Source organism: Crocuta crocuta, unplaced genomic scaffold (assembly GCF_008692635.1).
Source record: "Crocuta crocuta isolate KB4526 unplaced genomic scaffold, BGI_CrCroc_1.0 scaffold130, whole genome shotgun sequence".
Lineage (NCBI taxonomy): Eukaryota > Metazoa > Chordata > Mammalia > Carnivora > Hyaenidae > Crocuta > Crocuta crocuta.
This window is the reverse complement of record NW_027527920.1, coordinates 10,542,514-10,559,696: the sequence shown is the minus strand read 5'-3', so window position 1 is coordinate 10,559,696 and position 17,183 is coordinate 10,542,514. Positions and strand designations below refer to the sequence as shown.

Sequence of the window (17,183 nt, the reverse complement as noted above, 5' to 3'; positions counted from 1 at the left end):
GTCTCAAAATAAATAAAATAAACTTAAAAAATAATTAAATACTTGTAGTTGTATTATTTGAAGGTCCATTTTCAGAAATGAGATGCAAAACATTTTCAGTCAGGTACCGTCTACTGGCGTTTGTCTTTCCAGTGTTCATTTCCAAGAGCTTTATTCATGATATTAAACAATGAGTGGGAATGGCTAACACTTATATACCACTTAGTGTGCAAGCACAACCCTCAAAATAACGCATGAAGTATTATTATTATTCTTCCCTTTAAACATGGAGAAATATCTTAGATGTGAAATCCAGGAACTTAACCTTCTGATTTTAATTCTTCTACCTCTCAGAAATTGTTACATTAATATAAAGTAGCAAATGTTTATAAGTTCCAATTTTTAAATTATTTCGTTCACTAAACAGATATTTAGTGAGCACCTTTTAGGTGTGTGGAAACAGCAAAACAAAACAAAGACCCTACCCCCCTAAAAATTTACTTTTTAATCAGGGACACAAATGAGCAAGTGAAAACAGAGCAGGGAGATTTTACCGTTCGTATAGGGTTGGCGACCGGAGAATGCCTTTAAAAACATCCTTTCTGAAGACCTGGGGGTGAGGGGACGGCATAAATAAAAACAACTCTGAGAAGGACAGCTTCGTCCACCACTCTCATATTTTAACTATTTTGAGTTATTGCCTGGGTTACCGCTTTCCCAGCTTGGGTTTTACATACGACGGAGCACGAAGTTCCCGCAACTGTGCAAATGCCAAAATGCGCTTTAAAAAGACAACTTTATTTAAAAATTTTTTAAAAGACAACTTTATTTAGAAGTGGAATCCTACTTCTGTCCGGCGCTGTTTTTCTTCAGGGGACCTGGAATCTTCCCCCTGTTCTGGCTCCAAAGCGGGCTGGGGACCTCCCCTCTTCCCAGCCACCTCGCGGCCGGCACCGGTGGCCTGATCAAGGCGTAGGAGCGGTGATGGTGGTTTCGGGGGCTCGGGGCCTGACGCTAAGTAACGTCGCCAGGTGGCCAGGGAACGGCACCTCGGTATCAAGTAGGCCATGGACGCCCGGTTTGCGGGCGGGGCGTACGGGGTAAGCCNCCCCCTGCGTCGCTCCCTGCCCCCGCCCCCGCGCGGCGCAGAGCTCTGTCAGCGCCTGGCGTACTTCGAGTCCCCGCCAGGCCTCCTGGCCGGCTTCTCCTGTCGCCATGACGGCGGCCGTGTTCTTCGGCTGCGCCTTCATTGCCTTCGGGCCTGCGCTGGCCCTCTACGTCTTCACCATCGCCACTGAGCCACTGCGCGTCATCTTCCTCATCATCGGGTGAGGCGGTTGCGCTGGGAAACCAGGGCCCGGGGCTCCCCCCCCCCGCCGTAGATACCGGCGACCCCCGGCGTCCCCACCAAACGGCTCGACCTTGTTGGTCTTAAAGGGGAGAAAGGTGGGGAGGGGTGAGCCGGGACCCCGGTCCCCTGGTACTTACTCCTCGTCCTCCGAGGTTCGGCGGGAAAATACCAAGAGCCCTGGGGCCCTACAGGGGGGCTCTGGGGAAGGAGCTCACACTGGGTCTCAGAAAGCCCTGATGTTTGGCTCTTGAGTTTTTGCCCGAGGGTCCATGGGTGGGTTTTAGTGAGTCGTGAGTCCATTAAAATTGCATGAAAAAATTGTGGGTAAATTCACATATTCATCTTTTATTTTTCTGGCGGAGGGTTCCTCTATTCCCACAGATTCTCACAGGCATCTGTAGTCTCAAAGGGGTTAAGGGCACATTCGCACCTGGTATTTAGGTGCTTTTAAGACATACGCATGCCCAACCCCTACCCCGGATCCACCACTTCGGCATGTCTAGGGAGGGGGTGGGATTCGGGCTACGTATTTTTTTCTTTAATGCTCCCCAGGTGATTCAGGTGTACAGCCAAAGGCTGGAAACCTGTGAAAACCCCGAAGCACCTGTCAGTGCGTCCGCTGGCAGGAGCTTGGTAAATACTGAACTCTGGTGGCGAATGTGGTCATAATCCCGGTTTTCACCTGTCCCTCAGCTCTTCCGGGGCTCCCCACGTCCCCATCCACCCTTGAGTCTCACTTACTACCAGGAGAAACAGCCATGGTAGGCCGGCGAGTCTTCCCTTTTCTGAGCTATTTCACCTCCTAACAGCTGTCGGGAAAGTGCTGCATCACAGGTGTCAATTTAAACACAGAGATTTGGGCAAAAGGTTTATAAAGCTTGTTACAATCGTTAAAATCCACAGGTATGTTGTAAAAGCAGGACTGGAAATCTGATTTAGATTTTCAACTATCAGTGGTTTTCGACTTATGAATTTTATACTAATCACCCTGTTAATAGAGATGTAGACATTTTTCTGGAAAAGACTCATACTTACACATCAGTGAGCAATACATTAATTAGGAAGAGTAGCAAATAAGTTTCTAGCTCAACGGTCCTTGGCAGATAGCCCGCAGATGTGCTTAGAAATAGCAGGGTCATTGGAAAAAAATGATTGTTAGGAAGAGTCTCACATTCCTCTTGGAGGGTATGTTCATCTCCCCAGGGAATATGAACCCCTGATTAAGAACAGTTGATCCAGAACATCAGGTTATGAGGCCTTTTTTTTTTTTCTTGTTAAGGAGTCAGGAAAAATGTTCCTTCTCAAGTAAGGTTTTTTCACTTTTAAGTCTTTATTAATCCTGTTCACTTATACCTTTCCCCCCCCCTCTAATTTTCAGAGCTTTTTTCTGGTTGATATCTCTGCTGTTTTCCTCTCTTTTTTGGTTCATGGCAAGAACCATTATTGACAACAAAGATGGACCAATACAGAAATATCTGCTGATCTTGGGAGTGTTAGTCTCAGTCGTTGTCCAAGAAATGTTTCGGTTTGCGTATTATAAACTTCTGAAGTAAGTTAAATGTTTGCTCTACCTTTTTTTTTTTTGCATTAATACTTGAGTTATGATTTAGTAGTTTGAAAACGTTAATATAATGTGATGTTTGAGTGTCTGTGCCTTCCTAACAAAGTTGAAAGTCAAGGGAGCGTACATTTCCAGCTTGAAAATATTGAGTATTTTAACTTGGGGACATTGCTTCCTTCCTTCCTTCACTCATTCAAAGAATATTTCTTGAGAATTTACTTAGTGCCAGGCACTATCGTATTCCCTGGAGATGATATTATCATGATTAAAAGACAGTCTCTGTCTTCACGGAGGTTATGTTATAGTGGAAGGAGATGACGAATGAACAGGAAGATACATTGTATATTAGAAGATAATAAGCGTCTTACAGAAAAATAAGCCAGAGAAATAGTCTTTGAAACAAGAAAACAACCTGTTCAAGGTTAGAATTTCTATGTGCTTCTCTTTGCTGCCACTTAAAGAATTCTTGTGGAGATTATGCCTACCGTTATTTTAACTGTATTAAGGGAAAACTGGGGTTTCTTTTGTGATATTTCATGGCATTTCTTATCTGTAATAGAAAAATAGATTTAAAAAGAAGCCATGGTCTTGAGTTCCATTTTTAGGTCAGAAAGTAAGTCATCTGTAGGACACGTGAAGACTTCACATGAAACCACATGTGATTTGAAACACAGCTAGAACTTGGGACCATATTTTCTTTTAGGCAGTCATGAGGTTGACTTTGATTATGTAGTAAAAATTAATAAAGTGGTAAGTGTGCTCTCTTTATTTCCGCAAATGAGATGATTAAGGTATTCCATGAATTTCATAGATGAAATCTTGCCTACAACATCTCTTGTAATAGGCCTCTGATAATTTGTTCTTGCCAGTATGCTAGGCCTTCTCGATTTTTTACTTGTTGCTTTTAATAACAGATCTTGAAATTTAATAATGAAGCCATTGTAATTATAAATAACAAACCCAGGAAGCCATTGCTTAGAACCAAAAGTCCTATCTTTAGAAAAGATTTAAAAATGAAATTTCCACTAGTTTCTGGAAATATTAAAGAGCAACAACAAGGGACGCCTGGGTGGTTCAGTCGGTTGGGCATCTGACTGTGGCTTAGGTCATGATCTCACAGTTCGTGGGTTCGAGCCCTGCGTTGGGCTCTGTGCTGACAGCCAGCTCAGAGCCTGGAGCCTGTTTCGGATTCTGTATCTCCCTCTCTCTCTGACCCTCCCCTGCTCATGCTGCCCAACCCCCCTCTCTCTCTTTCTCTCAGAAACAAATAAAACATTAAAAAAAATTTAAAGAGCAACAACAAAATACTGACAATTACATTTAAGTTTCCACAGGAATATGCTATCCTTAACAGATGGACCATCTATGTACCTGTGGTTGAATGTTTCTGGTACGCAGCAGTTACTTTCATTCCAAAATTTAATTTTAACTTTAGAATATATTAAGGTAATCAGAATCTCCCTCTGACCTCTGCCCCACATGGCCAGATGAAATCTTTGTCACATGGTTGTCATCTTGTCTATGTCAAGGCTACGCATACCTCATTTCTTCACCTGGCCCTCAGAAGACTTAGAATTGGCTTCCAAACCTTTACCATCTCTGTTCTTTTATGTCACTAGACACACGTCTTCTTAGGGCCTGGAGTTTACCTGTGCTTAGGACGAGCATAGTACTCTGCTGTGGTCGAAGTGGTACAAAGAGCAGTGCCCCTTCCCACCCTTGACTGGGCACTGTCCTCTTAACAATGCAGCCTCAGAGTGCACTAGTTTTTTCCTGTCAGCAACATCATTGGCTCATATTGTTTTACATGGTCACACATGACGATCCTGATTTTGAAATAGGTTAATTTTGGGTAGATTTTCACAGTTCAGGGTATAACCCAACTTACCTGGAGTGGCTCAATCTGCTGTTCTTTACCACCTTCTGCATGGCATCTACCTGGAATGCAGCCTTTTGTTTTGCACTGTCGTATGTTTCTAAAGGACTGGAGGCTGAACAGTACCATCTTTAGTGAGGGTAGGGAAGGAGTGGGGCCATATGTGGAAGGAATTACGATCTGTCTGATGCCTCTCATGCCCACAAGTTCAGAAAAGCCTCTTTGACCTTCTGGGGAAACCATGTTTACTCCTCTAAAAGGGCCTTTGAAAATTAGCAAACAGGTAATAGGACAGACCTGTATTAATAGGTTCCTTTAGGGATACCTTTAGGTTCCTTTAGGGATACCTGAGTGGCTCAGTCTGTTGAACATCTCTCTTAGGCTCAGGTCATGATCTCACGGTTCTTGGCTTTGAGCCCGGTGTCGGGCTCTATGCTGACAGCTCAGAGCCTGGATCCTGTTACAGATTGTCTGTATCCTTCTCTCTTGGCCCCCCATCCCCACTCGCACTCTGTCTCTCAAAAATGAATAAAAATTTAGAAAAAAATAGGTGCCTTTATTTGACATTGCAGAATGCATCTTGACCAAACCTTTTGATTTTTTCTACATCTTCCTAGCACATTTTAGACATGTTGGCTGTCATGTAGTTATGTGTTAAAGCAAGTCTGAGAATTATTGTGATACTTTATTCATGACTAACATATATATAAATACATTAAAAAAATTTTTTTAATGTTTTATTTCTTTCTAGGAGAGAGAGAGAGACAGTGCGAGCAGGGGAGGGTCAGAGAGAGAGGGAGTCACAGACTCTGAAACAGGCTCCAGGCTCTGAGCTGGCGGTCAGCACAGAGCCCGACGCGGGGCTCGAACCCACGAACCACGAGATCATGACCTAAGCGAAAGTCGGACGCTTAACCCACTAAGCCACCCAGGCACCCCATATAAATACATTTAAGTTGTCTTATGCTATGCTATATTTAAATATAGGGACCTTGGGGCGCCTGGGTGGCTTAGTCGGTTAAGCGTCCGACTTTCGCTTAGGTCATGATCTCGTGGTTCGTGGGTTCGAGCCCCGCGTCGGGCTCTGTGCTGACCGCCAGCTCAGAGCCTGGAGCCTGTTTCAGAGTCTGTGACTCCCTCTCTCTCTGACCCTCCCCTGCTCGCACTGTCTCTCTCTCTCTCCTAGAAAGAAATAAAAAATATTTTAAAAAATATATAAATAAATAAATATAGGGACCTTGATTCGATCAATATTTTAACTATCTCTACTGTCAAAGTAGGTTTTCAACTTTTAAGTTTAAAGTACTGCCTTAATCACATTTTTGCTATCTGAATTTGGTGCCAAGATTAAAAAGTGGACTGTTTTGCACCAGTTTTTTACATATATGAAATTGATTTATAATGTTTATCATTGTGATCTAGTATAGGTTTATTTCATGGGTCAGGCATTAGGAAAAGTACTTCATCTTGAATAATGAATAAATGAATAATAACTTTCAGCCTAGCAAAGGGTTGTATTGTGAGAAGCTGGCACGTGGCTACAAGTGATAGCTCTTTCTGTATTAATTTTTTTTAATTCAAATTATGGTCCTTTACATTGCCTAAAACCTACATTAAAAAAATGTTGGCTTGGGTTAACCTTTTGCAATTTAATCCAATTTTGTTTTACATTGCTGATACCATAAATATTTCCTACTTTTAGAAAATCTTCCATTTATAGAAGAAAAGTTAAGATAATCATTACTATAGTTTCTTAAAAGGCATAAATAGGTTTTTAAGTTTTTCTAAAATGGAATGTTTATATTCATATTTTTTGATACTGCTTGTCTCTTATATACATATACAAAAAAGAAAACAAAGAGGGGCCCCTGGGTGGCTCAGTCTGTTAAGCATCGACTTCAGCTCAGGTCATGACCTCACAGTTTGTGGGTTTGAACCCCGCGTCAGGCTCTGTGCTGACAGCTTGCTCAGAGCTTGGAGCCTGTTATCGATTCTATATCTCCCTCTTTCTCTCAGAAATAAATAAAACATTAAACAAAAGTGTAACTTATCTGTAGTTTTTCAAAGTTTGTATTTTAAAAATTGGACTTTTTCTTTTTTGTTCTTGGAAATAGTAATAAATGCAAACAAAGAATTCAGTAAAACTGTCAGAAACGCTGCCCCTTACATCATCATGTGTTCTGTCCATCAGGAATGTGGAAATGAATAGTGTTTTCTACTTTTTCACTTCCTAATGTTAACATTGAGAACTGTTAATGCCGTAGACCTTTCCTCTCACAAATTTCCAATGTGGAATGAGGAAGTTTATTAAACTTTTGAAATTATACATTTGGTATATTTGTGATAGCAGCACTTTGCTATACCAAGTAGCAAAAATCTTTTACTCATCGAGAGCAATTTATATAAAATAAAGCCTCCAAGATTTAATGATTCTGTTGTATCCTTATGTCCATTTGCTGGTAGAGATTATTATTGTTATATATGTCTCTAAGCTTTTTTTTCCCCTAAGTTTTCTTATTTTTTCAAGTTTATTTATTTATTTTGGGAGAAAGAAAGCACGAGTCAGGGAGCTCAGACCAGCAAACTGTGAGATCGTGACCTGAGCTGAAGTCAGACGCTCAACCAACTGAGCCACCCAGATGCCCCTTTTTCTAAGCTTTAATTAGCCTTTAATAGCATCCTTGTGATGGGTTTTTTTTTATTTTATTTAGGAAAATTGAACATTTTACTTGGTTACTGCTCCAGAGAAAGATGATGACAGGCACTTAAGTTTTTATTAATGTCAATGTCCTTGCTACCAAATAATGCTTCTAAATGGAGAACCCTGAAATGGCATATTGTTTCTTTTGAGTCTGGAAAAGCAAAAGGACTTTTAATTATGCTTATTACTATTTTGGTTGAATTCTGCATTGCCTTGATTTAAAGAAATCAATGATATTTATATTTATGAAATGAATAAGCCAGCTGTATTGAATATGCATACCTTGAAATTCAAATGAACACAATGCCCGGAATATAAGTATGTTCTGGTTAATTTAATTTTCTGTTCTTAGAGTTAACCTAACTGATTTTGTTTCTGTATTTGCTAAAAAATCAGTCTAAAATGTTCAGTTTCTTTTCTTTTTGTTTTTAACTTTTTTAATGTTTATTTTTGGGAGAGAGAGAGAGAGACAGACAGTATGAGCAGGGGAGGGGCAGAGAGAGTGGGAGGCACAGAATCTGAAGCAGGCTCCAGGTTCTGAGCTGTCAGCACAGAGCCCAGTGTGGGGCTTGAACCCACAAACTGCAAGATCGTGACCTGAGCCAAAGTCAGTTGCTTAACCAAATGAGCCACCCAGGTGCCCCTAAAACGTTCAGTTTCTTTATTGCTTTAACAAATATACTTTATAGTAAACATATTGTAAATACTTTTTGAGTCAGGATCATTGTTGCAGAGTTTCTAGCCAACAAATGTCTGTAATAGTGACCATAATGGAATCGACCAACCACATCTTGTATTCCTACATAACACATCTGCGTGGGAGCATGGACTCATGGATAAGTTTGTGATTGTTCACAACAGCTCAGATATGATCACTCTGAAGATGATTTCTTATTGAACAGTATTGTAATGTTTTATTTAGGTATTCACTTATCTCCTTTTCTGAGGGCAGTATTTTATTCTCCTCTATTTCTCCCCTCAAGCCTGATTGGGATATGAAACAAATATGTTAAATACTTTATCATCCAAAGACCATAAGATTAAGTACCCATATAAGAGTTCAGACTGTGGGTATCTAGGATTTAAGAATAAGAAGATGGAATGTCTGGGTGGCTCCATCAGTTGAGTGTCCAACTTTGGCTCAAGGCATTATCTCACGGTTTGTGAGTTCAAGCCCCATGTAGGGCTTTAAGCTGACAGCACTGAGCCTGCTCCAGTTTATCTGTCTTGCTCTTTGCCCCTCCCCCATCATGCTCATTCTCTTAAAAAGAAACATTTTTTAAAAAGGGTAAGGAGATATTAGCAATTACCAATCACTGGCAAAGGTAGATTCTTTGAGACCCTGCTGAATAAGTGAGACTTTGGAGAAAGAGTATAATTTAGGTCTTATAAAGTGAAGGCAGAAGGGAGGGTAGCAAAATAACTATAACCCAGGCAGGAGATAGTATAAAAACCAACAAACTGGGATTGAAGATACAGTACTTTTGGAAGAGAAAAAAAAATTCAGAGTGATAGATGCCATAGGATATTGAGTTAAAAAAATAATTACTGAACTCAGAAAGTAGTGAGAACCATTCCTTTTTTTTCTTATTAAATTCAATCCCTGATGGCTTGTTTCTTATATTTTTCTTGTTTTTTTCTCTTCTACATAAAAGTCAGATAAAAGGCAAAATGCTGGTTGTAAATTTTGATTGATTTTAGTTAATTGAAAATATGAGTTTTGTTTAAATGGATTTTAGATTTAGAGTATAATCTGATTAGAAGCCTCAATAAGCATCTAGATTTTGAAATATCTTGTGTATTCTTCTGATATACTACTTTTTCTTTTAAAAAATTGTCTGTATGGCTTTATTTTAGAAAAGCCAGCGAGGGTTTGAAGACTATAAACCCAGATGAGACAGCACCCTCCATGCGATTGCTGGCCTATGGTAAGTTGGAACTGCATGGTGTCATTAAGAGAAAAAACCTGACTTGGCATAAAAGCCAATTTTATTTTGATATCTTTGTAGATTTCAAATAGCTTTATTTTACTGCTTTGGCCTATTGGTGTACATTGTGTCTTTTTCTAGCTTTACAGGACCATTATATAAAGGGAAATAATTACAGGTGCTCTGTGTGTCTATTAAATATTAACTAGATTTGAAACTTGGGTTTTTAATATGTATACACTCTAGTTAACTACTGGTTTTTAAGTGATATTACTGTTATCTTCTCTGGGTAGTTACCATGACTGTGGCTGTACTAGGAGGACTTTTCATATTAATATAATTAATACCTTGTGTATTTGTCTTTCAGAGTTATGTTTTAAAGATTGGATCTAGGCCCCTAAGTTGAGTCACCTTTGTTTGATCCAGGAATTACTTTCTCTAATCCACAGTCATCCCTCAAGATCAGTTCCAGTTTTGAACCCTCAAACATAATTCTACAGACTGTTAACATAAACCAAAGCCAGACTTCAGCATTGTGTCCTTCTCGGTCTCGCGTATTGTTTCTGTTCCTTTCTAGATCTTTCTCTCTCCTTTTCATTTCTCTGCTATATTCCACTGTTTGTTTCCCTTTCTTTTACACCATACCTGCTCTCTTTATTATTTAGCCAAGCACTCCTCTTTCCTGAGCCAGCTTTCCACTGCTTCTCCAACAGCATGTGTCCTTTTTCGCCTTCAAAAAATAATAGTCTCTAGTCCTTGGAAATTTAGTTTGAACAGAATTCATAACATGAAATGGTCTAACTGTGTGTTTCTTTCTCTTTAGTTTCTGGCTTGGGCTTTGGAATCATGAGTGGAGTATTTTCCTTTGTCAATACCCTTTCTGACTCCTTGGGACCAGGCACGGTGGGGATTCATGGGGACTCTCCTCAATTCTTCCTAAATTCAGGTATGTGCCTACCAGTTGTGAACGTTAAGTCTTCTGGTCTAAATGATCATCCTTATTGGAGTTACCTGGCTTAGGGATTCAAGTGAAGATAAATTTATGTGATACCTTCTGAAGGCAAAACACCATTAGACATCAGGAGCACCCACGTGGTTCAGTCAGTTAAGCTTCTGACTTTGGCTCAGGTCATTATCTCACAATTAGTGGGTTCAAGCCCTGTGTCAGGCTCTCTGTTGATAGGACAGGAGCCTGGAGCCTGCTTCAGATTCTGTGTCTCCCTCTCTCTTTGCCCCTTCCCCACTCATGCGTGTGCATGCTTGCTCCCTCTCTCTCTCTCAAAACTAAAGAAACATTAAAAACAAAAAAGGACCTAGGAAAACAAAAATTTTGGTTAGAGTATTTTAGAATTTTAGGGTGGAATTTAGCATACATAAAATTTGTTTTTATTTTATTGTACTAATAATGTTGCTGTGTAGTTGATACAAGTGAAGTTTTATAGGATATATGCTTTTTGATTTTTATTAATTGTACTTATTTTCAGTATTTATTGTATTCTCAGTATAAGCCCTTTTTGGGTTAGTCAGTATGACTGAAGTTTGAAATTGAGGGGGGAAAATTGGTTGTTTAATATAATGTTATGCATCTAAAATGTATATTTATACCTATCGGTATTATTTAAAAAATAACAACAAATCTTCCCTTTTCCTTAAGAACTAGAACATTAACAGAACCTTAGAGTCCCTTGTTTCTCATTGTTTCTTCGCCACAGGTAATTGTTGCCTTGATTTTGTGTTGTTATTTCCCTAGGTTAACCAGGTTTGAAAGCTAGGTTTTTAAACATGTATACATGTTTTGTTTTGAAGGTAAAACTTTACCTTCATGTATGTATCTGAAAAAAATTAAGTTTTCCTGCTTTTGAACATTTAAAAATAAATCATGCTATGTTCTTTGAAAAAAGAAATTGAAAGGAAAAAATGGTCATAGATGAGTTGACCTTTTAGCTTTTCAAATTTTTATTTGAATTTCAATAAATGTAGGGGGGCCTGGGTGGCTCAGTAGGTTAAGCGTCCAACTTCAGCTCAGGTCATGATCTCACGGTTCGTGGGTTCAGAGCCCCATGTCAGGCTCTATGCTGACAGCTCAGAGCCTGGAGCCTGTCTTTGGATTCTTTGTCTCCCTCTCTCTCTGACCCTTCCCTGCTCATGCTCTCAATCTCTCTCTCAAAAATAAATAAAAAACATCAAAAAATTAAAAAATTAAACATTAAAAAATAAATTTCAGTTAACATAAAGTGTAATATTGGTTTCAGGAGTAAAATTCAGTGATTTTTTAATATATTTTTTTATTTAAAAAATTTTTTTAAATGTTTTATTTCTGAGAGAGAGAGAGAGAGAGAGACAGCGTGAGCAAGGGAGGGTCAGAGAGAAGAAGACACAGAATTTGAAATAGGCTCCAAGCTCTGAGCTGTCAGCACAGAGCCCGATGCAGAGCTCGAACTCATGAACCTTGAGATCATGACCTGAGCTGAAGTCGGATGCTTAACTGACTGAGCCACCCAGGTGCCCCTAGAATTCAGTGACTTATCACTTACAGCACCAGGTGCTCATCACAAGTGCCCTCCTTAGTACCCATCATCTATCTAGCTTATTCCCACCCACCTCCATCTATCAGCCCTCAATTTGTTCTCTATTATTAAGAATCTCTTAAAGTTTATTTCCCTCTCTTTTCTTTTGTTTTTCCCCCTCCCGTAAGTTCATCTGTTTTGTTTCTTAAATTCCACATATGAGTGAGGTGATTGTCTTATTTCACTTAGCATAACACATTCTAGCTCCATCCACATTGTTGCAAATGGCAAGATTCAGTCTGATGGCTAAGTAATATTCCATTGTACATATATATCACATTTTCTTTATCCATTCATCAGTTGATGAGCATTTGGTCTCTTTCCACAGTTTGGCTATGTTGATAATGCTGCTATAAACATTGGGGTGCACGTGTGTCTTTGAATCTGTATTTTTTTATCTTTTGGGTAAATACCTTGTAGTGCAGTTGCTGGATCATAGGGTAGTTCTATGTTTAACTTTTTGAGGAACCTCCACACTGTTTTCCAGAGTGGCTGCAACAGTTTGCATTCCCACCAGCAGTGCAAGAGGTTCCCCTTGCACTTCGTTCCCGTTTCTCCACATCCTTGCCAATACCTGTTGTCTTGTATGTTGTTAATTTTAGCCACTCACAAATGTGAGGTGGTATCTCATCATGGTTTTGATTTGTATCTTCCTGATGATGAGTGGTTTTGAGCATCTTTTTATGTGTCTCTTAGCCATCTGGCTGCCTTCTTTGGAAAAATGTCTATTCATGTCTTCTGCCCGTTTCTTAACTGGATTATTTGTTTTTTGAATAATGAGTTTGATAAGTTCTTATAGATTTTGGATACTAACCCTTTACATCAGATATGTCATTTGCAAATATTTATCTTCTCCTATTGTGTTGGTTGCACTTTTGTTGACTGTTTCCTTGGCTGTGCAGAAGCTTGTTATCTTGATGAAGTCCCAGCATTTCATTTTTGCTTTTCATTCCCTTGCCTTCCACAACATGTCTAGTAAAAAGTGGGTCAGAGAGATTGCTTCCTGTTTTCTCCTCTAGGGTTTTGATGGCTTCCTGTCTTACATGTAGGTCTTTAATCCATTTTGAATTTGCTTTTATGTGTGGTATAAGAAAATGATCCAGTTTCATTGTTCTGCATGTTGCTGTCCAGTTTTTGCAATAGTATTTGTTTTTTTTTTTTTTAAATGTTGTTATTTATTTATTTCTAGGAGAGAGAGAGAGAGACAGCGTGAGCAGGGGAGGGTCAGAGAGAGAGGGAGTCACAGACTGAAACAGGCTCCAGGCTCTGAGCTGGCAGTCAGCACAGAGCCCGACGCGGGGCCCGAACCCACGAACCGCGAGATCATGACCTAAGCGAAAGTCGGACGCTTAACCGACTAAGCCACCCAGGCGCCCCTGCAATAGTATTTGTTGAAGAGACTTTTTTTCCATTAGATATTCTTTCCTGCTTTGTTGGAGATTAATTGCCCATATAGTTGTGAGTCTGTTTCTGCGTTTTGTATTCTGTTCCATTGATCTGTGTGTCTGTTTTTATGCCAGTACCATGCTGTCTTGATGACTATAGCTTTGTAATATAGCTTGAAGTCCAGAATTGTGATGCCTCCAGCTTTGCTTTGCTTCTTCAGGGTTATTTTGGCTATTCGGGGTCTTTTGTGGTTCCATACAAATTTTAGGATTGTTTGTTCTAGCTCTGTGAAAAATGCTTGTGATATTTTGATAGGGATTGCATTAAATGTGTAGGTTGTTTGGGGGTAGTATAGCTATTTTAAAAATGTTCTTCCATTCCATGAGTATGGAATGTTTTTCCATTTCTTTGTTTTTTCTTCAGTTTCTTTCCTAAGTGTTTTGTAGTTTCCAGAGTACAGATCCTTATCTCTTTGGTTAGTATATTCCTAGGTATCTTACAATTTTTGGTGCAACTGCAAATGAGATTGACTCTTTGATACCTTTTTCTGTTGCTTCATTTTTGGTGTATAGAAATGCAACAGATTTCTGTACATTGATGTTATATCTGCGACTTTGCTAGATTCATGTATTAGTTGTAGCAGTTTTTGGATGGGTCTTTCAGGTTTTCTACAGAGTATCATGTCATCTGCAAGTTTGACCTCTTCCTTGCCAATTTGGATGTCTTTCGTTTCTTTTGGCTGAGGCTAAGACTTCCAGTATTAACCAGTATGTTGAAAGTGGACATCCCTGTCTTGTTCCTGACCATAGAGGAAAAACTCTGTTTTTCCCCATTGAGGATATTAGCTGTGGGTCTTTTGTTTATCGCTTTTGATGTTGAGGTATGTTCCATATATCCCTACCTGGTTGAGGGGTTTTATCAAGAATGGATGCTATATTTCATCAGATGCTTTTTCTGTATCTATTGAGAAGATCATATGGTTCTTCTCCTTTCTTTTATTAATGTGATGTATCACATTGATTTGCAAATATTGAGCCACCCTGCAGCTTAGGAATAATTCCCAGTTGGTCGTGGTGAATAAATCTTTTAATGTACTGTTGGATTCAGTTTCCTAATATCTTGTTGAGAGGAGTTGACCATTTCTATTCAAAGATACAGTATAAAAGGACCAACTCATTTCAAATTGCTTTTTCATCTACCAGGTAAAAAATGTCATCATGATGCCGTGATCATACATTTGCGAGTTGGTAATGTACATAATTAACATAAAATTTATCTTAAATGTTCAAAAAGAATCTTTTGAAAATAGTTTTAGGAAAATTCCACTGTAGTTTTGTTTTCTCCACAAGTTATATCATTAAAACAAATGACTCCCATGCACATATTCTATTAATTAAACATCACTTAACATCTTACAGGGTGCCTGGATGGCTCTGTTGGTTAAGTGTCCAGTTCTTGGTTTCAGCTCAGGTCATGATCTCATGGTTCATGGAGTGGTCCCCGTATTGGGCTTTGCATTGACAGCACAGAGCCTGCTTGGGGTTCTCTCTGTTTTCTCTTTCTGATCCTCCCCCCCCAAAATAAGTAAACATTAAAAAAATTATTTAACATCTTTTACTAAAGGAACTTCTGTCCTTAAGGATCTTACCATCTGGTAGGGAAAATGAGCCCCCCCCCCCAAAAAAAAAGAGTAATTTGTTTTTAAGAATTTAAGATAGTAGTAGAACCAGATATAGAAAGATGTGCCCAAAATTTAAAAACTGCTGCAGGTATGGAGCCTCCTCAAAAACTATCCTATAATTCAGCAATCACACTACTAGGTATTTACCCAAAGGATACAGAAATATAGATTCAGTGGGGTACATGCACCCCAGTGTTATAGCAGCATTATCAACAGTAGCCAAGCTATGGAGAGAGCCCAAATGTACACTGACTGATGAATGGATAAAGATGTCTCTCTCTCTCTCTCTCTCACACACACACACACACAGGAATATTACTCAGCCATCAAAAGAATGAAATCTTGCCATTTGCAACAATGTGGATGGAGCTAGAATGTATTGTGCTAAGTGAAAAAAGATAAAGACAAATACCACATGATTTCACTCACGTGGAGTTTAAGTAACAAAACAAATGAACATATGGGAAGGAGAAAAAGAGAGGAGAGAGGGAAACAAACCACAAGAAACTCTTAATGATAGAGAACAAACTGGGGGTTGATGGAGGGAGGTGGGTGGGAAATGGACTAGATGGGTGATGGGTACTAAGGAGGGCACTTGTGATAAGCACTGGGTATTGTATATAAGTGATGAATCACAGAATTCTACTCCTGAAACCAGTATTGCACTGTACGTTAACTAACATTTAAATAAAAACAAATTAAGCTGCTGCAGTAGTTTACAATCACTCTGCCTGGTAACAATGATCCGCAGACCCAGTAGACTCTTGTTCCTCATTTTAGCCCAGGCCTCTCTCCTGTCAAGATTACTACCATCAACCTCCAATTGCGTACTCTTTCCTTAGCACACATTTCATAAGAATCTGTCCTATATGCAGGCAGCCACCAAACCAATCTTCCTTGTACAAACATGTATAATGACTTTCTAGGGTCTCTTCTTTCCAGGGATTAAGTCAAGGCCCATTACATCTGGCTACAAGTTCATGGGTTAGACCTAACAAAACTGATTTTCTTCATTTTAAGCATTCCATAATCACAGCATTTCTGGCAGTTATTTAAATGAATTATAACGAGCATTAGGTTTTCAGAAAAAATGTAATGTTAATAGCTCAAGTCTGTTAGAGTCTAGTGTAAATGAACAAAACATAATCAGGAGTGGCTATGCTTTTCTGTATTTTCTGAAATTGGTCTATTATACTGCTACCTAAGCAGTTTTCTCATGGTTCATGTAGCATTCTCCTAGTGGAATTTCTTTTTCTTCCAGCTTCTTTCGCTAGATGGTGCTAATTCCCTTTCATAACACTAGCTTAAAAAACGATTCTTTTGGAGGAAAGTGAAAGAAAGATGTGCTAGCAGTTTGGGGATTGTATTCGCAGTTCCTTCCTTCCTTCCTTCCTTCCTTCCTTCCTTCCTTCCTTCCATCCTTGACAGACAGCGTGAGCAGGGGAGGGTCAGAGAGAGAGGGAGACACAGAATCTGAAACAGGCTCCAGGCTCTGAGCTGGCTGTTTAGCACAGAGCCTGACGCGGGGCTCGAATCCACGAACTCTGAGATCGTGAACTGAGCCGAAGTTGGACGCTTAACTGACTGAGCCACACAGATGCCCCTGTATTCGCAGTTTCTGTAAATGCAAGAGAAAATGCAGTATTCCAAGGAAAAGAAAGTATTTTAATGCTCTAGCTGTTAGGATGGCAGGCTGACCATGCTGTGAATAAGTACTTATTAGAATGAAAGACCAGCTGATATTTTATCATATGCAAGAGTTTCTTATTTGTTATAGCATCATTATTTGGAGCATAAACTCTGAGTTATGCAATGAAGAAATTTTCATTGCATTTTAAAATAATAACCCCAAATTTGTATATATTTGTGTTTGTTGTATATATTATTTATAATTGCTATTATAACCACTTATTTAGGCATAAGCTCATTTTTTTAAAATTTATTTTTGAGAGAGTGAGAGCATGCGTGTGTGCAAGCAGGAGAGGGGCAGAGACGGAGGGAGAGAGAGAATCCCAAATGGGGTCTGCACTGAGCAGGGAGCTCAGTTTCATGAACATGAGATAATGACCTGAGCCAAAACCAAGAGTCAGTTTCTTAACTGACTGAGTCCTGCAGGCACCCTGCCATGAGCTCATTTTTAATTTGTTAGTTAA

The 17,183-nt window shown here is 39.4% G+C and overlaps 1 protein-coding gene across 6 annotated transcripts in view; it reads left to right on the top strand.

Moving 5' to 3' along the window:
• The first annotated feature begins 1,133 nt into the window (after positions 1-1,133).
• Positions 1,134-17,183, top strand: part of APH1B (aph-1B gamma-secretase subunit) — an 82,310-nt gene continuing 66,260 nt past the window's right edge. For 5 of the 6 annotated variants that reach the window (XM_077747596.1, XM_077747604.1, XM_077747615.1 and 2 more), the window contains exons 1-4: positions 1,134-1,307; positions 2,709-2,879; positions 9,326-9,396; positions 10,220-10,342. In XM_077747596.1, the coding sequence (XP_077603722.1) occupies positions 1,195-1,307; positions 2,709-2,879; positions 9,326-9,396; positions 10,220-10,342 (478 nt within the window). In that variant the 5' untranslated portion in view covers positions 1,134-1,194. The remainder of the gene's footprint in view (positions 1,308-2,708; positions 2,880-9,325; positions 9,397-10,219; positions 10,343-17,183) is intronic. The other variant, XM_077747633.1, reaches the window with a different exon arrangement.